The 23,308-nt window shown below is 38.8% G+C and overlaps 1 protein-coding gene across 1 annotated transcript; it reads left to right on the top strand.

Moving 5' to 3' along the window:
- Positions 1-1,175: 1,175 nt before the first annotated feature.
- LOC147796976 (conopressin/neurophysin-like) lies at positions 1,176-22,779 on the top strand. The gene is made up of 4 exons (XM_087145085.1): positions 1,176-1,347; positions 7,810-7,957; positions 18,391-18,598; positions 20,334-22,779. The coding sequence occupies exons 2-4, from the start codon at positions 7,835-7,837 to the stop codon at positions 20,438-20,440; spliced, it is 438 nt and encodes a 145-aa protein (XP_087001211.1). The 5' UTR covers positions 1,176-1,347; positions 7,810-7,834; the 3' UTR covers positions 20,441-22,779.
- The last annotated feature ends 529 nt before the right edge of the window (positions 22,780-23,308 follow it).

The following is a 23,308-nucleotide window of genomic DNA, read 5'->3' as shown; positions in this document are numbered from 1 at the left end:
CGGTTGTCCTTCCGAATGCAGCGATGTCAGCAAAGTACAAACCCAGCAAATAAAAGACTCAAATAAACAAAAACAAAGAGCACACACAATTGCCATTGTTGTCAAGCATGCAGTTCAAAAGCCTACATTCTGCACCAATGGTCTAAATTCGAGTGGAATATCTTACATCTAATTTGTATTAATAATACTTGGAAAAAGCTTTACAGTAGCCCTCACGTACTGTATCACTCAAACGGTTTCCTTGGACAAGGTTTAGGAACTAAATTCTGAAATTAATCCATATATTAAGCCCGGGCAGGGGCTGGTGAGATAAACTGGCGTCATTTCTTATGATTGCAAGATGTAGTTACCATTAATTTGTGTCTTTGCAAATCGGCATGTATGTTTAGTGTCAAAGCAGCACTGCTTTAGATATGGTAATTCAAACCTTTACCACAATGAAAAGAGAAATTTGTAACTAGGCAGTTGAAAACAAACGGTTTTTAGGGTCTCCCTTGTTCGAAAACACCTTTTCAAAAGGGAGACCATGACCAATTTGTTTGAAAACACTGTTCAAGGGTCAAAGGTAAATCTTATTGCGGTGATGCGTTTAGCCTGGACTGTAATAACCAGGCAGCGTTGAAAAGATCGTTGTTTGATGTAGATGTAAACTAACTTCTCAACACTTTGTGCATGTAAAATTTCCATGAAAGAAGATATCAAAGGTACTTTGGATACATGAAGGTTTGTAAATCCGTCAAACAGGTTGTCTGTTCGCAGCTGGTTCATTAAAAACTTCCGTTATTCAGATTTGGTAATTTTGTTGACTCGGGGGTGTAGATCTTTGTTCCTTCGATCAAAATTACCGTCATAGTGTGCCAGTGTTTCAGAGTTGTTTGTACAAGTGCCACATCCAATGTGGTTATCACATTTGTAAAAGTTCATCAATAAAGCAAACTACGTCACTCTGAAAAACAACACAATGTCGCGGTGGCAAATACGGACCGAACACCATAGCCTCTAACCCCCGAACAGGAAACGACCATTCTGTTGCGGCGACTAGAAAAAAAATGAACATTAACTTGCCTCACCCGCGTCAGACTGCCACAGCCCAACCAATTAGAAATCTGTGTTGTAATCACGTGACATTCGAGCACAGCGCGTATAAGATACGAAGTTTGGCGTGAAGTGTGATGATTGGTGTACGTGCACACATTCTGTCAGCAGAGGTACAAAGGGAGAGCAGGAGACCATTGTTGTCACATGTGTTAAGAGCGCTCGAGGACGAATCTACAATTGACTGCGTAAAACTGATTATTGAATAACCTGTTGTTTTGAGCGAGGACTTGTCGGAGGAATATTCTACAGGTATGTTAACTGTCCACTAATGAATGCAATCTTTATTTTAGATTTTTTTTTTTATTTCCTTTCCCGCGCTTGTTCAATTCGTCCGTATCTTCATGCATTTTTGACCCTGTGTAGGGGAACTGTACGCATTTTTTTCATTCTCTTGGAAGTACATGTATATAGTTCTAGTGAATAATGGAGATGATGGAAAAAGCTCTTTTAAATGTATGAATTCGGGATATACCACTGCAATTTAAACAATCTGGGTAGTATTGGGAATGAATTTAATTCATTAAGTATTACTTCAATCTTTGGTGGGGGCAAGAGTATGTGCCCCGCGCCTTCGCTACGCTCATGCGTGAGTTTTTACCCTTCCTAAGGAATCTATTCTAACTAACACTGATAAACTATAATTCTCGCTGACAAGCCTATTCAGCGTTGAAAAGTACCTGACCAATTCAAGAAGGAGCAGGCACTGGCTTTGTTGCCGTTTTTGTAATCTCCGTGAGAAGATATTCAATATTTGCATAGGATCTAATTGTAACAGGATTCCCAGCTGTATCTGGGTGTTGTTTGTTGGAAGATCATTCGATACTATGTTTGCAAACAACAAGGTGAACTGCAATTGAGCTGATTAATCTAATTTTTGGATTCCTTGATTACAAGAATAAGATAAAATCCAGACTAAGTGTAAGAAATGAACCATTAACAATATACCATTTACTTTATTCAGAGATCAAGTCTCGGTTTGGGGTAATGGTCGGTGATTTTATTAACAAAATATTTCAAAAAGCACTACATTGGACGAGGAAAAGAACAAGAAATATGATAATATACCGTACCCAACTAATAACCAAATTTAATTATCAATAAATTTCAGTCTCGATTTGTTAACTTCAAGACATTTTAATTGATACTACATTAATGCAATTCAAAATAAAGAATGAAGCTGACAGTTTTGACCGACTAAAATTCCTTACAGATATTTGTTTTACATAGCAAGAAAGTTTTCTTTAAAAATTAATGCACATCAGGCTATCCTCGCGCCTCTTAAAGGAATGTTGTGGATTGCAGAAATTACCACTCAGCCAATTACTTTCGCTTGAGAGCAGACGAAAGACTAGCACCAACGTGAAAGTGCAGTTGCAAATGCATTTCCTGTCGAGAAGGTCGGAAAGTGTTGAATTACTCTACGAATTCGGTGCATAGATCGTGGCATTACTTTCAGGGCCGTCAATATTTTAAACGGTTTACTTGAAGTAACTGAGGAACGGAAATGTCATTTTCCCTCTTGTGTGCTTTACTGATTGTCGTTATTTCTTTGACCGGTGCGTCCAAATAGATTGCACTTTGAAAAGTGGTGCTGTGTCAACATAATATTGTACGCACTGTGTTGATTTTACCGCACTGACGACATGTCACAGCACACTTTATACGCAAATTAATAACGCTGTTTAGTTGGAATGGGAGCATGCTGAATGGCGTGAGCTGACTTTTTGCTGAATGCTTGCACAACACAAGCATACGCAGGAAAATTGTGTCTTAGAAAACAGCAAACATTATGTCGCTGTAAACACACAGTTCCTAGATACTTTAACTGATTGCAAAATTTTAATGTACACTGCCTCACTGCCTTGATTAGTTGACACGATTTAAAAAAAAGTTTCCAACCTGTGGGGCAAATTTACCGTATGACGGTAGCCTATTGACGTTGGACACAAGGGCAATATGATTAAGGTAAATAATCTTCCTTATTTTAGTCTGCAATAATGGAAGTTTAATGGGAACCTTTTGTAAACAAATCTTACCGTCCCCCTATTCCGTCAATGTTACAGATAACTATTAAATCTAATGACTTTTAATCAGTACTTTTTTCTTTTCATTTTCGTTTAAATATTTGTTTCCGTGGGTTATTGTAAGTATAGTTTTACTTTTTACATCCAATCGTAGCACGTCTTTTGTAATATATTTTAAATAAATGTACCGTTATAGTATTCTGTATAGTTCCGCAGATTCGTAGATGTAAAGTAATCATCATAAACCTGAATTTAAAAAAATGTTTAATCTTACGAGCAAGCTCCAATGATCTTAAGGGCGCATTTCGTCTCATTTTGGCTGACGTTTTACAGATGTTGTTGTGAAACCGTATCCTTTTCCAATTGAGAAATTACTTTACAGTGACCCGAATTCCTAAACAATTACCCAGTTCTCCCTCCTTTCAATCACCAGAAACGAATTATTTGCTTGTTGAATAACCTTCTTCAAAACGTACTCACGACTTAATCGCAATGTTTTCTCCTTTTTTTCATTTTTGTTTCTTTTTTGGCATTGCATGATTTTATTTCTTGCATTTCGTGAATTAGTTTTTTTCCCGTAAACATTTTCCAGACAACACTAATGTTAGGAATGGGGGCATCGGGATAGCCCGATTAGGGGGAAATAGTGAAGTACCGGTGTTAGCAGGAGGAAATTGAATTTATTTGCACAAGAAATAAATGCCATTAAGAAAAATGCCATGTTAATTATCTCTGTCTGAGACTCATAGTACAGCCAATGCTTCCAAAATCAATCAGAAAACATTTAATTACTCTAAAACAAACACGCGTTCAAGTTGCTAGCTTTAGATGTTTTTTCAGTTGGGGTAAAAATTAGATTGATCATTTCAGCATAAAGTTTCTATTATTTCAACTGATCTCTGAAACCCAAACGTGGCTCCCAATTAAGGAGGTTAAAGCACCCTGCAGTCAATGCTAGATCGCCTATGAAAACACATATTCGTTTTCAGGATCAGCCTGTTCCAACAGAAAGGAAAACAGGAACATCGTGTCTAACGAATGCAGTCTAACTAGAAATGAATGACTATAGTGCTGAATGACTAGTGCATGCTTGATAATGTGAATTGTATTGGTATAGGCATGACCTAAATAACATTCACAGCGTCAGGGCTGTTTTACTGATAACGAGTAACGGAATTCGTTTCTACGTACCCTAATAAGTATTTTTTTTGTATACAAGTATAAACGTCTCAACTTCTTTTTTAAAATATATCTAGGAATTTTTAGGAATGTGACATTTCCGTTCCAAGGAGCACACCTAGTCCATTCCATTCCGTTCTATTGCATTCAAACCCACAAATCACAGGTGCATGCCAGATGCGTTTACAGAGGAATCACAGAAGTAAGTAAAATGATAATAAACGAACGCAATGAATTAATAATCAACAATTAAAACATTAGCCAGGAACCTGCTCATGCCTCACACATAAACAAAATAAGACTTCAATCATGAGTAATTGATAAGGTTTTTTTTGTGTTTAAAAATTTAGTGAACTGTCCAAGAATAAATTACACGCTGTTTAATCACCCCATTGTCATTATTAAATGTGGACAAAAAATTAATGAAAAGTAAACTACATGGAAATGAATAATATCGAGGATATAGCGAAGACGCATAGATTAAACCAAACGATAAAAAAATTGGAGGCAAAATATTCCTTTATGTTCATGGTCTGGAAACGCAGGTCTTCAGACAAACAGAGTAGACAAAGATAATATCCTAATATCATGTGGGGGGAGGGGTTCAAGGGCTCAGACTAGGGGCAATGTCCCTTTTTAGTCCGAATCGTTTATTAATTCCCCTAGTTCTGCTGCTGGCTTCCTTTCATTTTTTTTTCTGTATCATCCACTCCGTATATTTGCTCACTTGAATAAATGGTTGCCGCTTGTAACGTAATAATTTCCCGTTTTCCTGAGTGGGTCTACAACTGCAACAAGTAAAAATCTCAGGAACGATTGTACTCCGGCCAAAAAATTTAATATTCAGCATAGTTCCTAACTTTAGAGCATTGTGTCTGTTGAAAAGACCCGTGTACAAATTTTGTGGTAACAAATTTATTTCATATACATGTACCTGACAAAAAACACGAAGATCCATTGTTTTGTTTCTGTTTGGCTTAATACTTAAATGAGCAAATATTTTTGTGCATTCCTTACCTCGGGTCTGGAGATTGTTGTGATCAGCTCTGTGGGTTCATGGGCCCTTTTGTCTGTACCAGTAGTTTTAGGACACCCGATTGGACTATTTCGTGAAAGTGGCAAAATCCTCAATCATGTAACGGCACAATTATGTCCCCTCTGTACGGAGAGAACCGAAATCAATTTCACTCTAAGCCCCTTCGTCTGTAATTACTGATCTCGTCCACTGACGTGCGTCCCTGGTATAGCACAATGTACGGGTCAGGGCGCTGTCACGGGTAGGAAAGCCGATTTCATTTGAGGATCAGTGGAGTATCGAAAGACTGCAGTCTCTTGCGATAATGGGATGAAACCCTAGTGTCAAAGTACACGCAGCATTCGTCACCGTTTTCCTGAAATAAAAAAAATATGTTGTGTTGCCCAGCCTTTAATGCCGGTTCAGTTTTATGTAAGCATTTATAGCAGAGAGTAATATATTGGTATGCACTTGCCCTAGAACAAAACTCTAAACTAAAGCCTTCTGGTAATGTTCCATAACAGCCATTTGCACAAACATATAAATGTATCACAGCAATTTGTCTTACGTCTGTGAGAATAATACATGTAAGTGGCTGATTTCACGAAGTAGTCTTCAAATAAAAAGAAAGACGCGCCATAAAAGCTTCTGATCAGTTCAATGTCTGCAAAGGCGCATGAAGTATTTATGTACTATTAAAAGGAAATGATCAAAATACAGTTCAGCGAATGTTGTACTTTTCGTATATTTTTAGTTTTGAATAAAGAGTAATAAAAGAAACTGCACATTCTGATATCGATTAAACGTTTTCTAAACTCTACAAAAAACTATGTCTTTCTCATTCCGTGAGTCAGTTGGCGCCTTACTCATTGGTCATGCATTTTGATTGGGTATTCCGCTCGGTGGAAAAGGAATTTCCATCTTTAGTTATTTCTGAATGCTCTTTGTTAAGACAAATGCACTAGTAAAAAAAAGAGTAACGTCCGATTAGAGAAAAAAAGCCAAAGCATTTAATGAAACCGTGAGTTCTTCATCTCGAGAGCTATTATTTCACCAAGAGGGATACTGTGAAGGTTAAGATAATGGGTGAGTGCAATGCGGCAAGTTTGTCGTCATAAAGGACGCAGTATGTCAGCCATCAAGGTTGGCCGAATTACTCTACTTCCGCTTCGGTTATTTCACCACTCAAAATTGATAAATTCATAGAAATCAAAATCCATAAGACATAACAGGAAAATAACAGATAGTGGTCAAAAGGGTAGATTAAAGTTGACCAGCATCAGAAGAAAAAAAAATCTGAAACTGTCCAACACTAAAAGGGAGCCTTAATCCTGCTTATTGTCTCCCCAAAACCTGACACAATGAAGCAACACAGCTGCTCGAATTGATCAAATCTTAGTGAAAATAACGCATATATAGTATTATATAAATATGCAAAACAGATGCAAAGGTTTGAAATCAAGTAGAACAAGACCTAACTATTAACTAAAATCAAGGAATTCCTACGGTGGCACTTCAATGCAACCCGTTCCATATTTGATTATCACAGACTTGCTTTTTTCAGTATCGACACCGCATTATTTTGTATAATTAGACTTTTGCAGACGACACAATTCGTAAAACTGCATGGCATCTCATGTAAAAACCATTTCCTCGGCAGATGCATAGGCCCTATCTATAGCCTACTCGTATAGCCTACATGTTACGAAGTTACGAAGGTATGTCTTCACACTCACACTGACTTAATTCATACCAACGTATTTATTCCCTGACTAAAAATGATTTATTTTAAATGTTACCCATGTTATTCATTTTATCACAAGGTACGACCACGTGAGTACATATTGTCGAACGACCATCCGCTCGAGGCTTTTGATAATGGGGTTTACCAGAGTTAACCAGCTTATATATAGCACAATGTATTTGTACATGTACCATGCACGCACTGCAAATTTTTCCTCATTTTTCAAAAACCTATATAATAACGTTCCCCTTGTTCTTTGTCTACAACTAATTGACCATTGTCAAATGGTTTTCGTCAGTAAACGTTGCTGACATGCAGCAATATTAAAAGTTATTGCAGAAACTTACAGCAGGACCTGCCATTGATTTACACGATGTACTATGTAAGAAAGGCTGGAGTAAACCTTCTAAATCTAGGTCTCCTTTAGCAATCCTTTATCTTAGGTAGCATACTGGATTTCTACAGCGAAGCACTATTCTATACAGTGATGGTTTTTGTTTTTAGCAAGGTATGAACCCACACATACATAGCAGGTATACAGCTTAAACGTCTTCAAAGTTTCAGCCAAACTGGACCTTCTACATGTATATATTTTGTGTGCTCTAATATTTGACACAACTGTCCACAGTCAAACAAAACTTCCTGAAACTTGAAAAAAATACGTTTTGGTTGCCAGAGCGTACACGTCATCGTGGATACACCAGCACATGTTTTCAAAATTTAGCAATCCCTTCTGTTTTTACCGACAGCAAAGTCGTCCAACGGACGATAGGCATGAGGGCAGCAGCAACACTTTTGACCGGGGTACTGGTAACACTCTGGTTACACAGCCAAGCATGTTTGGTACAAGACTGTCCAGAGGGGGGCAAAAGATCAGGTTATAACACAATCAGACAGGTAAGCTCTTGTCAAAATCTTATTGACGTCTACTATCTTCTCAACTGTTTTTCTTGTTTGTTGATTATTAGAATGGATTTACCCGACCGTTTATCGTTTCAATCATGGCATGTGTTCCAACACTCTTCCACCGGACCTAATGCAACTTCAGTTACTGCGAGAAAACTCAACCTCATTATAGTCCTGTATCCAAAGACTTGACTCCAGTGTAGTCTGAGGCCTGTATCGTTTGAGTCCCCAAACAATTTGTAAACATTATGATGAATCATGGTAGCCTAGCTGAGAAGTAGCTTAAGTAGCAGATCCTGGATCTGAAGATTTAAATAGTTGCTGAATCCCAAACTAATTTCTTCTTGTGTTCTTATTTATGTTCAAATATCAGTGACTCGAATAGACTCAAGCATAAATTTCACATGACTCGGCCATCTGCATCAACTCATTACAAAATCAAGTCACTTCCTTCATACTTCATTAGAATCACAGAATACTGTGTGACATATTTTCCAGATGTCAGTAACATATCCTGGTTCAAGTACAATGTTAATTACAAACATCTTTCATACTGAGCGTGACGCACCTTCCTATTCTATCATCCACCTATTCTTCACAGGTTGGGTTGCTTTTGTAGCCCTTACCTTGAGTGGTCCTTGAAAGGCCCTCTGTAGTACGACTTGTATTTAAAAAGGGCTTTTAAAGCAGATTCCCCAAAGCTCACTGTGTACCATGGAAAGGCGTCTGGCATTTAAACATATACCTAAATGCATTTCAATAAACATGTTGTTAGTTCACGTGTAAAAAAGTGTCTACAAAAATCTGTTTTAACTCTAAACTCTGTTTTAGAATTGAATCATTTGAGCTTAAACACATTCCTTTAAGAGCATTTCAACGTAAAATGTTTTAACATGTTGTAGGTGAAACGTGTTCACAAAGTGGGTACAAAAGTGTTTTGAAATGTGTTTTAAAACTAAGTGCATTTTGTACAGTGTAGCTTTCGTAAAATCTGCTGAAAAGAAGCAAAAAATGACCAGGAAACACACCTAATCATGATGCTTTTGCGACTTTGATAAATTACTGACCATTTTTTCCAGATCTCATCTGGCTATTATTGGCTAAAGAAGGTTTTTAAAGTACAGCTATTGTTGCTCAAAAGTTCTTATGTCGGTTGTCAAATGTCATGTTTACCAACTTTCTATACTGGAGAAATAACCCTCAGCTGTTGGTTGGCGGCAGTTTTACTGAAACTGTTTTTGGGGACCTCTTTATGAAAGCAATAAACGAAGTAACAAAACAAAGCAGTCTGAAAAAAAATGGTAGAAAGAGCTGTGTACAACTTTGCCTGTGACTAGGACTGGAGCCCCTCCGGAATCAGATTTAAGTGTCTCGGTCTTTTTTTTTCAGCTACGTCGTCAAATGACTGAAGAAACGAACTTGGACTCGATTGTCCTGACTTAGACTCGACCGTCAGAAATGGACTTGAAACTTTATTCGTAATTGATGTATTTAGCTTTGCTCATTTTAATGGTCGACATCCAAAATTTACAAAAAGGTGGACGGATTTTCTTCACTGATTGTGAGAAATCTTCAAAACGTTTTACGTAACTGGATGAGTTAGGATTGGACGCATATATAGTCACATGCAAATTGGACGCATAATATAGGCACATCCGAAATGCCTCCTGCCCCTCCAAACGCTTTTAAAGCTTTAATATATTTGAATTATTTTCTAATTAATTAGGGACACGTTCATTCTTGCCTTTGTTCATTCCAGTTTTAAAGACACCAATGGATAAAAAAATTATGAACCGGGATAAGTTTCATCGAGAGAAGAATCCATGCACGTTTGCTCAGGTGCACGTCAGTACAGGAATAATTTCAAAGTCAAAATTACTTTGTTACCAAAGGCCTAATATGTTGACCTAAGCCTGAATTGCGAATCCACTCAATCTGATTAGCTGGCCAGGTATACTTGTGGAAACCGCATTTTCCCTGGATAAAGTTTCCATTCCTTCGAAACGTTTCAGTAATTGTTTACTGTGTGGGGATAGTAGGCTAGGTATGCAGTTACTTTGCAATTGAAACGATGTGGGCTAATTTCGTTCCCACAATTGGATTTGATGAAAAACACGAGCGTATAGGGAGCATGCTTCAATCAAAGTTCATACAAACATTTATTTCAGAACGGGATTCCCTCGTACGATTGCTGGGCAAAATCCACATTGTTAATATAAGTAAACAAAATCTTGTCACTTCAGAAAATTATTACTGAAACGTCACGGCTACGATCAATTACTAATTTGTTTGTTTGATAATGCTGGACAGCCACACCTCTGTAAATGGATTTTAGTGCTGAGTTAGGTCGTCACAGCGTCCCAAAATCAACTCCACAGAGGACACACACTTCTTACTGTACGGGTTTTCCATTCATCACTTTAGCTGATTTCCCAGTGCTGAGGGCAAGATATTGGCGCACCAATTTATACCCTAGAGGCTTCACAGAGAGGACAATAGACAGGTAGCGCAAATAGAGGGGAGGAAAGGGAGATGGGAATATTGTATTTAGATTGCGTGGAGCTGGACGGCCAAGCTGCTAGCGTTAACCACTCCGTACATTTTGGTTCATTTCCTCTCTTACGACCGAAACGAGCGTCCCCCGAGGGGGAAACCATTCCTCATGAAGTCGGCTTCTTCACACTGACCAAAGTGACAGAATACATCCCCTTGTCTCCAATCATACACCCACTGAAATAATTTTAATCTTGTCGGGCAGTCGATGAATCGAATAGAGAGGATCGGGCGGTACCATCTCTAACTGCGAACGAACCTGCAAGTATTGCTTTGGTATTTTCGCAGTCACGTAGACATTATGAACTTAATTTATGGCGTTAATGTACCTCAAAGAGGCCGTGGCTTGGAGACTAAATCATTCTGTATTCCCTTGAAAAGATTTCTTCTCAAATTTATCAGTTCATAAACAAGAAGAATTCAGTGAGATGGTATTGCTGAGCAGGTTAGACCTACGTTCACAAGCATGTATACGTGCTATAAAATTAAACATAAGTTATGCATATACCTGATAAGGAGAAGATACACGTCTGTTTACATGAATTACAAAATTGTCATAAATATTACCTTAAACACACTTTTCATACATTTTGGTGATGTGTGGTAATTTAAGCACCAGTTTCTTCTCGTGTTCTCGTTATGACGCAATCTCATTCTAAATCGGATAATGTTTGAAAAAACACTTTCTTCATAGTCTTCAACACTCCAAAAGGGTACCGGTACAGTTTAGGATTATACTAAAAGTCATTTCCAGAAGGTCAATGCGGAGGCGAATCCAGAGGATAGGTCGTTGTACAGATAAGGTCAAACAACACGTACTTATTAATTTCAGGAAGAAATAAGCGTCATCACATTAATTGCCGAAGTTCTTCTATCATTGAATCTTGGATAGCACGGCCTAACAATCAGCTGGTGCGTGGGGCTCTAGTGTCAAGGGCAGAGAGTGCGGCAGGCTATCCACGAGTGCGGCACAAACACATTTACAATTTCCCAAAGTACCCTTCGTCAGTTTCACACCTATAGGTGAAGTGTGACGTTCGCGTTTAGCAATCGATTGTTGCCTATAAGGAGAGCAATTGTGATTAATTAGACGAGGCTGTCAGCTGAAAACCCGGAACAATCGCCGGCGTTAACAAGTGTGGCCAAAACACCCGCCTCTGAAGGCAGCATATCTGGAAGCCAATTTTATCAACAAGTTGTGAGTCATAAATGCATGTATCCATGCATGGAAAGAAAGCGTCGCCTTTGTTAATCGTATGACACGCCCATGCTGAAATATGCATGCAGAGAAGCACGCCATGTGCTGTGTTCAGTTGGAGAACTTAAAGTAACTATCAAGTAACTTCTTAAAACAACACAAAAAAGTTAAGTGAGATGCCACATTATGGAAAGTAGCGTATCGGTGAAATTAGTTCAACCATTGCTCTAAAAGTCCAAATTGAAGCTGATAGGGTCGTTTTGCGGACTTGGCACTGTTTGTGGGAGCCTGAAAATTTCACACTGTCTGTAGCCTAAATCCTAATGTTCTCCATTGCTGTCAGTCAAATTTGACTGTCGTCTGAAGAGCCCCATCTCTTAACGGTACCATTGTAACCGAGAATTTTCATACGCAGTGCATGTTTACACTTAAAGTTAAAACAAAAGAAACATTGTGAGAATGGGGCCTGGCAACGAATACCGTAGTTTTCATGACACAAACAACAGAAATCCCCCTTTGTCTTGCTTTAGTTCAAAAAAATGGGGAAAAAATCGCTCGACCGAAAACAAATTCGTTCGAACAAAAAAAATTCGATTGCCTGGAAGTGAGCGCGCGTGCATAGTATGACAAGCCAGACGTTTCAATAGCAATGTGTTCGAACAATAATGTTTCGTTGGAGCGAATTTTCTTTTCTTTCGAATGAATTTTTCTTTTGTTCGAACAAACATTTTTCCCATTTTTTTCTGACCCATGTCCCTTTAAAAACTCCGTACTACGGCTAATGGACAAGATCAGTCCAGAAATAATTGCCGACGGCACCTCTGATCGGAGCCGAACCTTATAAAACTAAGTCCTACCTGCCGATTAATGATTTTTTTTCACGACCCTCCGTGGTTCATTTATGGATTTATTATTAGTCTACGTCATCAAGCAGACACTGACGTATGTAAAGCTTTTTTTCTGGTAGTTACATGTATCTGACATCGTTCACCAAATATAAGATGAATGTTTGTGTTTAAAAAATCTGGACAGTTTGTATGGAGTCCTGAGTGTTAGATTCACAAATACTTCAGTAACTGTACCTTTTGTAATGTGTTCTATTTTGAATCAAGTATTAGGTCTTGTGAATCTGCACTTAGACTGTGGTGGGTTTTTCTTCTGTAGAAGTTTAAATTTGATGTAACAGTAACTTAGGTCAGAGTAACAGTGTCGCTGTATAGCAGCCTAAAAAATCCGCCAAGGGTCGGAGAAACCTTATACCGAATCCTATTAGTAATCTCAACTGTGGTCTCCAGTGCCTTTCTACCGGTGATGTTCTTAAGTCGCAGCCTTAACCATCCCGCGCTATTTATGGATGATCCAGAGGGGGAAACCTTCTGGGTGTAAGCTATGCCATACATTTCTATATTAGTTCATAGGAAGTCATGTAAAACTGTAATCAGCGGGCCCACTGTTTTTGTAATAGCCATTACAATTTGACACGGCCCGCGAGAAGAAAAATATCAATAGCCCGTCTTCAAAACTGAACTGGAAATTTTAAAGCCATTATCCCCAACATTTCGATGGTCGACTTTATTTTTGTTAGGCCCATTTCATATTAAAAAGGAGTGCAGTGGCTTGTTTCCGAGCATATACTTCGGATTAATACACTTGATGTTTGACAGTGAAAGTAAAACCGATGGAATGTTTCCCTGGTGACTATAAGCCGTTGGGGAATTCTGGAAATTACGAAGACGAGCAGGATGTAAAGTTTGCAGCTTTGATTTGGGGGTGTCTCCACACACGGTGATGCTCATACGTGGTGTCATCTAATTCAGTCGTGAGATTAAAGGCGTACACAAGTTGGTTGTTTCCTTTCGCTACGAGACATTCAGCTGAACACCTTGTAACTCCTTCCCCTTTTCATTTCTTAATGCAATCGATTGTATTGCCAGACATTCTGTCCGTGTGATTTGCGAGGAGCCAGTGGGCAATATTAAATTTGAATCGATCCCCAGGTGTGTCAGTTCGCGCCACGCCGCAAATTGGGGTCGAAACATTGATTAGAATTGCCACTCGAGGCGCACTACAAGAGGGGAGCATTGCCCGATAATGCATTTACATTATCCCACCTCAAATACGAGGATTCCCAGGTAGAATTACGCAAAGAAACAAATCTCTTTGTTTTTTTATTCAACAGTCGACGAAGTTGTTCTTATGATTTGTGCATTTTGGGCACCTTCATCATAAATAATTCTACATTAGCAAGTATAAGTGTTGTCTTTTTCAAAACGAACTTACCATGATAACAATAACAACAGTACCATTACCTTTTTCACTTTTGGAGCGCTTTCCCTCAAAAGCCTGCACATCTTAAAAGTTGTCTTTAGTAAAGAGTTTGATAGTGTAGTTTTTCGCATTTAGACTATCAAATTTTAAGAAGACCACGTCACCACTCGTGAAAGCTTCTTTTGAAGCAATTATAATGGACGAACAGTGTCATGGATACATCGGCAATCTAGCACATTTCCATTGGCATTTCAAGCTTAGGCACGTTTTCCAGCTTCGTTTAATGGATTCTCGCAATTGTGCAATTCATATATAAAATTTGATTTAATTGTGGATGCACCTCTGATCTTCAAGGCTCAGACGGGGATGTTAAAAAGCAGGCCCTATTTTAGCCAAGCTCTTCGTGACAGTAAATGTGGTCAGTTTTGAGAAACGTATTTTCGGGACATTTTCATCGAAATTTGGATACAAGTCCACCTCCAGTTTTTTAGTTCAAAAATTATTAGCCTCAGGTACACGTCCTTATACTATGAAGGGAACCCCACAAAATGTAGACTCAGATGCATATAAGTCACGTTTACCACCTGCCACGGCCGTGTGCAAAAGTACTGCACTGACAAAATAATGTATTTAATATTCAGGCTTAAGGCCCCAAAAGACTCCGGTTTCTGGTCATGGGCTTGGTTCAAAAGTGGTGCGGTGACACGTGTTTTTGTTTTGTTTTGTTTTTTTTTTTGGTGGTTTTTGTGTGTGTGTGTGTGTTTTCCCTTAATTTAATTGATGTATATGCACATATACTTTAGAGCGCGTGCCCTTGTTACTACGAGAAGTGTGAATTAACAACTTTGAATTAATAAAAAGACCATAAAATATGACAAGAGGCAATGGCTTCAGTCATCTCCCTTAAACAAGAGGCTTCTATTCTTGGCAAGATTGAGCTTGTTAAAATACAGCGCACTGCACAACCATGGAAAAATCACATGTTGAAAATAAATGTTTAGCCCCAATTTCCGGTTTAAAATGAAATTCTCACGAGGCAGCAGTATCATGACATTCTTTGCACGTTGCTTTCTGCTTTAGCTTAGAGGAAACAAGTTGTACGTCAAATAGCCTATGAAGAAATAAATGAAAACAGTTCAGCTCCAGAGTCAAAATGAGAATAAAATTCTCATGAGGTAAATGATATACTGTACACATTGTTTTCTGGTTTAGCTTGCAAGAAACAAGCTGCATTTAACATGTTGGGGAGTGACGATCAACGATACATGAGTTGTTACATGTATGGTTGTCATAACGCAATGCATGTCTATTGTCACTACATGCACTGCATGTGTAGGCCTATGTACCGCCACTGCCTCGCCAACGCTGAAATAGACTGGTCCCTAAAGGTTTGTTGGTCAAAAGCGTTTTCAATTTGTATACTCACGCAGGACGTTAGACCACTTTGTTTGTCTGGTTCACAGACGTACGTGGGCCCAGGTCCGAATCAATTGGCTATGGCCGGAAATTACACCAAGTATTTGGCAGCATCCACAGCTAGTTCCCATAGAATTATGCATGCATTAGCATTATATCAAGCCATAGCCAACTGATTCGGGCACGGCCTTCGTGGAAAGATACACGAATGACGTTACCTGATCAGAGTGCCCGACTGAAATGTATGGAGGCCTTGGATTCCTTCACTGTACATAATACTCAACCCAACCCATTAAATCCGCGGTAGCAGAATTCCTGCCGAAGTTTTGCGGCTTTTTGAAATCTTTTCATGCAAATTGAAAAAAATTCTGTATTTTGCCGACGCACAGGTCTCTGGCGACGCGCGTGATGACCAGAAACTGGAGACTTTTTTTTTACCTAAGATTGATTTATACTCGATGCCAAAACTAGGACGAAACAATTTGACTTCACGAATCATTTGGAGCGAAAATGGTTGGAGTTGAAACGTGTTCAACTAGTGAATACCTTTAGTTACAGAAGTTACAGAGGGTACCAGGGCTGCCAAACAGGTTCTAACAAATCATCTATTCGAAACGATTGTCATCGGTGACAAAATTACGGGGGCGGACTAGTGGATGCACGTGGGCAGACGTTCGTGCCCCTCGATCCTCCTCCCCGAAATCGTGAAATGAAAGCAGGCCATCTATAACTTGCTTTGCTTGGCTTCCAGTGTCCCCCCGACGTTTTGCCCCATCTAAACCCCCGGTTGTCAGATGAAACAATCTTCGGGTTACACTTTAAAAATCAAAATCAAAACTGAAAGTGAATTTTGTCAGGAGACCACGGCCAATACATCTTCCCTGTCTTGCATTTTAAGACGTCAGCACTTATTTTTCTGATCACTTCAACATGCAACACTAGTCTTGCCCTAAATTATTTCCGTCATAACCGAAGGCGTTATATCTTGAGTGGAAACTTGCTAAAACCAATCATTTAAATTTAGTGCTTGTACAGTAACTGTCCATGTTAAAACAAGATCTTTGGAAAAAAATGTTATTCGCAATAGGTTAATATAAAACAGCAGCGCAAGAAGAACCTTAACGACTAATTTGGAATCCGAATGTTTCAAGTCTTAAACTTAATGTCTCAAGTCTTAATGACTGTTGAATGCTGTGATGTGGTACATGATGTTTTAACAAGCGAAGGACTCATAGCACCCGAGGCGAAGGTCTCCAATTTAATCGATTTGATGAGTAACTCGATCCATGCTTACAGACAGTTATAAGACGTGTGCAGATTCGCACATCGCTGTATCAGTTTGTGTTAGTCGCGTGTATCTCCTTCGAAAGCAAGTTCTTTACGTCTTAGAAACCTTTTATGGAGGGAAGTCTCAAATGTGTCTTCAAGCTCAGCAGACAATGTACTAACTACCTTACACGAAGAAACAAATACCAAAAGAACATCAACTTACGTTGGAAAAAATTGCAGCGCTGCAATAACTCGTTGTATAGTTTTTCCAGTTCGCTGCCCCCACAAGAGTTAACCGTAATCATCTGTTTATAAAAATTGCATGGGAACCAATGAATGGTAGCTGGTCAGTGGTTACTGCACGATAGGTTTGGATTAATGTTAAGGGCGATTACTCATCAATGATATCACGTTGCGGTGTCTAGTGGTGCAAGTGTCGTGTAAAATTGCTGCCTGGTCATGAGATCGGTGTAGGCCAATGACGTCATAGTATTCAAAACAAAGGAATAACTGTACTATTTGTACACGCAAGCTTCTTTTTAAGAGATAAATAGCTGTATTATATCATCGAAGAAATATGAATTTCTTCTGAACCTGAATTTTTCTATAACTCCAAATGACAGAAAGCCATCTGACACCTTTTTGGTTATGCTGTATGAAACGCACACGTTTTAAAAACGTTTAGAATTTTCCACGCGTTCTTCGCAAAAGAGGGCACTGTTTCCGTGATCACAAGACCCTGTTTAGTTTTGGATGGCATGGCATTACTCTTTTGTTCATAAATATGGAAACTTCTAAACAAAAAAGCTCCAAATTCGCCTGAAAATGGCACATCAACAATGAAAACCGGTTGACTTGGAGTGTTTTTAATGCATTAACACTTACACTGGAAATATATGGAAATAAAGATCTCAGTGGACTATTGGGCTTCACAGCAATTCTTCAAGTTTGCCACAAGTAACACGCATTCTGAGTTTGATATACCCCACCTTGGTGTCTCTGTGGAGAGTGATACGCTCTCTCCAGACGTATCAGTAGGACAAGTATTGGTTGACCAAGTCTGAAACTGACACCTATGCTATTAATTAAGAAGCTCGCTCATCCTAGCGACCAGGCCACGGCCGCATTCCACCTGTACAGTCCGTGTCAGCCCACGCGCTCTGTTGACTTAATTTTTTCCACAATCGTGATGTTGGGTTTTGAGGTAAACTGACACCATTGCGCGAGTAACCTAAGACAGAGAAGTATTTAAATTCTTGCCCCGAATTGACCCTGGAAGGTTCATGAGTTGACAGGCAAATTTTATTGCCTTTTCTATACATTTTCAAGGAGTGTGCCAGTTCAGTTAGGTCATTGGTAACACAAATGAAGGCAGTTGATTGAACACTTTACGCATATTGCATCCAGGACCAATTTCACAGATCTTTTTCTTCCAGAATTTGGCCATGCACAGACGATATTTGCCTTGCAAAAATTGTTGCTTTACAATTAAAATGTCGTGATTTAATATGAGACTTATATGTTGAGACTGTTTGTCAGCTGGATTTAACTAAAACTTCCGACTTTTAGCTCCTTGAGTTTGGGCCTAAGTCACACGACCAGTCTTTGACAGTACAACACGAAATAACCTTCTAATGCCCAATTTTGCATAAAATTAATCCCCATGGATTTCAGTTTAGAGTCATGTTTCGTGAATGTGCTTTTTATCCCTGCATTTTAGTGCCTATCATGTGGTCCTGGCGGTGCTGGTCAGTGTGTAGGCTTGGCCATTTGCTGCGGTGAATCTTTCGGCTGTTTTCTGGGTACGAAAGAGGCCTATGTATGTCGAGAAGAAAGTGAGCTCTCTACGCCATGCGAGGTTGTTGGCGAGACGTGCAAATCCGTAGCCGGTGGCAAGTGTGTTTCAAACGGATTCTGTTGTAACGACAGTAAGTGTTTTCAAACTATCCATTGACCCCCCTTAATTGATGCCATCTTTCATTTCATTGGGTGAATCTTGACTGAGCACAGTACCATTAAACAGTGCAATTTAAATGTCAAAACTGAAGTAAGACTTATGGACGTTCATTTCGTTGATTTCACTTTTAGAATAAGGAAAAATCAATATTTGCATGTAGAGACAACAAAATGGGAGGTATTTCTTGATAAAAGAAAAACATTGTCTTCAGCCCGTCAGGGTAAGCTGGGGGCCACATCAGAAGAACAAAATATATTTCTCAGGCTTCTGCTTTTTCCGATTGGGAGGGGGGCAGTTTTCCGCCCGGGGGGCTCCCTCCCCCCCCGGGCGATGGGCCCATCTTCATCCCTAATTATCTGAAGGATTGAAACATGATGAGGCTATTATAGAATAGCGCCAGATTCGCTCAGTCAGTTGACCGCTGTGATGAAACCACGAGTGGACCACGCTGTCATTATGACAATTCCATGCAGCACTTGGTGGGCATTGCCCCGTGTTTTGAAATAAATCCATTTGAGACTCATTTTGCTGTTCATTTGAGCAGCAGTAAGGCCTTTTATGTGCATGTTGTTTAAGTCATTGGATATGGTATCACCTCATCAAATAGGCATATTTGAAAAACTACTAATTTACAAGTTCTAAGACAGAATTTGCAACAGCAGAGTACAGACACTGTGAATTGTTCCATAGCTAATCAGTTTTAAAACTTTGAAATTAGCATTAGTCTATTTGCTTTCCTCCAGTTAGTTAATTTCCTTCCCAGTTGTTGGAGGTTTGTAGACTTACAATTTGTCACTGTCAGTGTCTGATTGGCAGGCACTGATTGTTTTTCAACACCTTAGTGGCGCATCTATTTTTCTTGATCTCCTTTGAAATAATAGAAGTTTTCGTTATAAATTGATGTGTACTATGTGACATTAGAAACCGTTACCTGCATGAGAGGAAGGATTACAGTCACTGCATAAAATCGCTGATCTGCTGGTGCATTTGCCGTCACCCAAGGATACTTAATCAAAGAGTGATAGGCAAAGCGAAAAAAAGATGTGTATACAATACGTCTTTATCCTGGCCTGTCTGGACACCTTGGTCAACGTCGCTGTCGTAAACGTACACTTTAGTGCTTGGGGTTTGCATTTTCACGTGTGCAAACCTAAGTAAGGATTTGATTTCGTACTGTAAGTTCAATTTTGTAAGAATCTTTGCAAATTACGTTTTCGTGAACTGTCTGTGGCTTAGCTAGACATCTAACCCCGTTCACTTTGGAGTTTTAATAGATCATATTTCCAGAAAAACCCCATTGAAATGTATGCAATCGACTACAAAGATGAAAATTCTTCATTTGGTTCGGACATCTTATGCCGAAAAGTAGTTGATTGTCACGGACGAAGCCTTAGAAGGAGACGACCCCGAGGTTTGGTAGCCCTGTAGTTGTCACGGAAGTTTATACTCTTACTGAATTGAATTGTCAGGGAAAAGTGAAGTGTGGTCGTGAACACAGGCACGCTGCTTCCATGCACCTGGCTGTTTGGAACAGAAGTATCCAATGCTGTCTAACCCACCCCTATTTATGCTAATTAAGGAAACATTACTAAGTTTTTATTGCAAGCAAACTGTTTGTAATAAAATGTAATATAATCATCGACACGTTGACACCGTACACTGCTCGGTCAGTAACTCTAGTCTTTTCCATCTTTCGTTTTGTCCAGGGAGCTGTTCGTTAGACGCAGCATGCAGAACAACCGAAACAGGACAGCGTGAACTTAAGGATAGACTGAAAGAGAGGCTGTTAGACGCCCTCTTGCGTCAGCCTTGATAATAAAACCCTACCGTTACAAAGGAGTCCGCAGATCCACGGTGCAACGCATGAGGGACTAAGAACAGTTTCAGTTTCTCCTTAAATTCTGACTTAATATTTCTATAGAGCTAAAGTCATATTTCAGTGGCAAAGGAAGTTCCAACGAAACTTATGTCGCTTTGCATTGTGTCCATTTCTAACGAATTGGGCAGTTCTTACTTATTTTCTAGAATCACGTTTCCTTTCTGGCAAATAAAATTGTTGCAATCGCATTGATATCTAAATGAAATATTTCTTTCCGTGTAGTGCTAATTAGTTTTGATATGCGAAATTTGACTATACAATGACAAGACGATCGTCGCACGGTTTTGAAATACATATTTCAAACTTGCTTTCCAGAAAGATGATCCATGTTCAGGTACATGAATCATGTTACATAGGCCTACCACATTTAGTTCATTTATAGCTTGTAAACATGTTAATCACGGAATATAAAAAACTAACTCAAGCTATAACGAATCTCTGCAAAAAAGTAAAGGGTGTGATTTTAACGTGACAGAGAAGCACACTCGCTAAAGCAGAATCAAGATGTATTATCGGTGTTCTTGATTTTGCAATAATTTAATTTAAGGTCAATAAACAAGAAGTTTTTGTCGTAGGGCCTGAAACTTTGTACACTATAATGCTACAGCTCAGTGTATTGTGGTCGGGACGTTTTCATGAATAGCTCAAGAAAATCGGCTTTTTGTACTTCGTACGGGTTTAACTCTCTGTTACTGAGTTTCTTTTGCAACGCTAAGGACATAGACGCATTTATACCATGACGAATCCGGGAGCGAGGTCAAAACTAAGTCTTGTGTGTCGAAGTTTGAACTGTTCAAAAGTCATTGTGTGGTTTATGTTGGTCTTTAATACGCCATTCCGTGTTTTTAATTCAGTTGTATGCCAATGTTAATATTAATACAATCAATATAAGACAACCGTGTCATAACTTTTCAAGCCGGCACCCGGCTGTGCTAGGATACCGGTCTGTTTATTCCCAACACTTGGGAATCCGTCGGTCGAGTTAAAAGTGGTATCGTACAAACTATGATGTTATTTTTTGAACAGTCAAGCATTTTATCCTCGCTTATATTCCTGATACATTTAACCTATATATATACGATAAAGATAAACAAACAAATCAACCAAAATGCTGACCGGACGAAGTTGCCCATATTGCTCCCTCCCTGCCTCAATGCATGTATAGTACCATGTAAGTAAAACTCAATGTAAAGTCTTGATTTTAATTTGAACAGTGGTACTTATACAGTTATGTGGCGACGAACATTACGACGGACAGATGATCTTTAATTGACAGTAAAACTTTGTAAATAATCACTGATGCACATATGTTGATGCACGTGCTTTGAAATAGTTACTGCTTTGCTAAAATGAAATACACAAAAGCGTATTATTGTTATGGAAATACGACACATTTGCAATATTATGACACCTTAATTACAATGTACATGCATATATATGACAATATTCATTTTAAACGTGAAGAAATCTTACACTTATCAAAGGCCAAATATTTCACATTATATGAAGAATCAGGTTAATTGTTTCTTTCTTTGTTTCTGTTCAGGATAAAGTCAGCGAAAATAATTACGCATTAAATTGATAACATGGTAGAAACACAAACTAAATTATACGTGTAGATCGATGTTCTCGTGATGGTGATTACGATGGTGACGGTGGTGATGGTAAAAATGTTGGGGATGGTGATGACGGTGATGATGGTGATGGTGGTGATGATGATGATAAAGATGATGGGGACGGGGATAATGATGATGATAACTAAGCACCTTCGATAGTCTCTAAGCGATATCCTTTAAGTGTTATTTCGAAAATATATCTTGCGTTGATGCACGTAGTACAACTGTACTCTTTTAATTCAATATTGGTTTGAACTAAGACGGAAAGAAACTTTTATCTGCAAATGCATCAACCTTCGTAATTGAATTTTGATGCCCTCGAAGAATAGCTCCTCATGTTTTAATTTGAAATTTGCAAAGAAAAAAACCACTACTGCATTTATAGTCATTTTCAACGTAGGGAATGCACATTTTAATCACATTAAGGTAGGCCTATGCAGATCTATTCAGTCATCGATGGCGTCACAAACCATTCAGGTTTCGTGTCGAAGCTATCTTGTAACATTTAAGGTTTTCTCTTTCAAAGAACAATTTATCTGCCTCTAATCCACTATTGTGCGAATTATTAGCTTCGTGGTTTAATGATTATTTCTTCGATTGTTTTTTTGTTCTATTAAGATGATCGGTCAATAAAAATTCAACCTTTCATCAAGCTCACACGTGTTGTCTCCATTCCGCCGTGTATAGCAGGTTGTTAAGGTCAACCTTCTCTTTACTGCCGAAGGACCTAACCAAAAGTATTTACGTACTTTCACGAGGAGTAAATACAGAAAATACCAATTGTAATGTTTTACTATTCCAAATTGATATTGAAGACAGTCACACAAAGAATACAGTCAAACATGTGGAAAAATTAATGTATGTTCCAATTGGTCATTATGCTCGATCTTTGCCTACCATTTTAACCCTGCACCGACTTGAATTGCGAGCAACATGAGTGCCTTTAAGACTTCTTTCCATCTTATCCGTCCATCCTTGATTAAACCTTTATTACTCTCTTCATCAGTGAAGCCTCTCACTGGTTAGAAACTCACGATCGCGGAGTACATTTCCGTTTGATAAAGACCGTGTGAAGTACACAGTGATATGTGGGTACCTATACAGGTGCCAGAGAATTACTAAACCTGTCGCTGGTCACTTGATAACAATTATATCTGGAAGGCAACCTCGAGCACAGTGCCAATAT

Source organism: Acanthaster planci, linkage group LG13 (genome assembly GCF_054643075.1).
Source record: "Acanthaster planci isolate LZ-2023a linkage group LG13, COTS_SCS, whole genome shotgun sequence".
NCBI lineage: Eukaryota > Metazoa > Echinodermata > Asteroidea > Valvatida > Acanthasteridae > Acanthaster > Acanthaster planci.
This window is presented reverse-complemented; position numbering and strand designations above follow the sequence as displayed.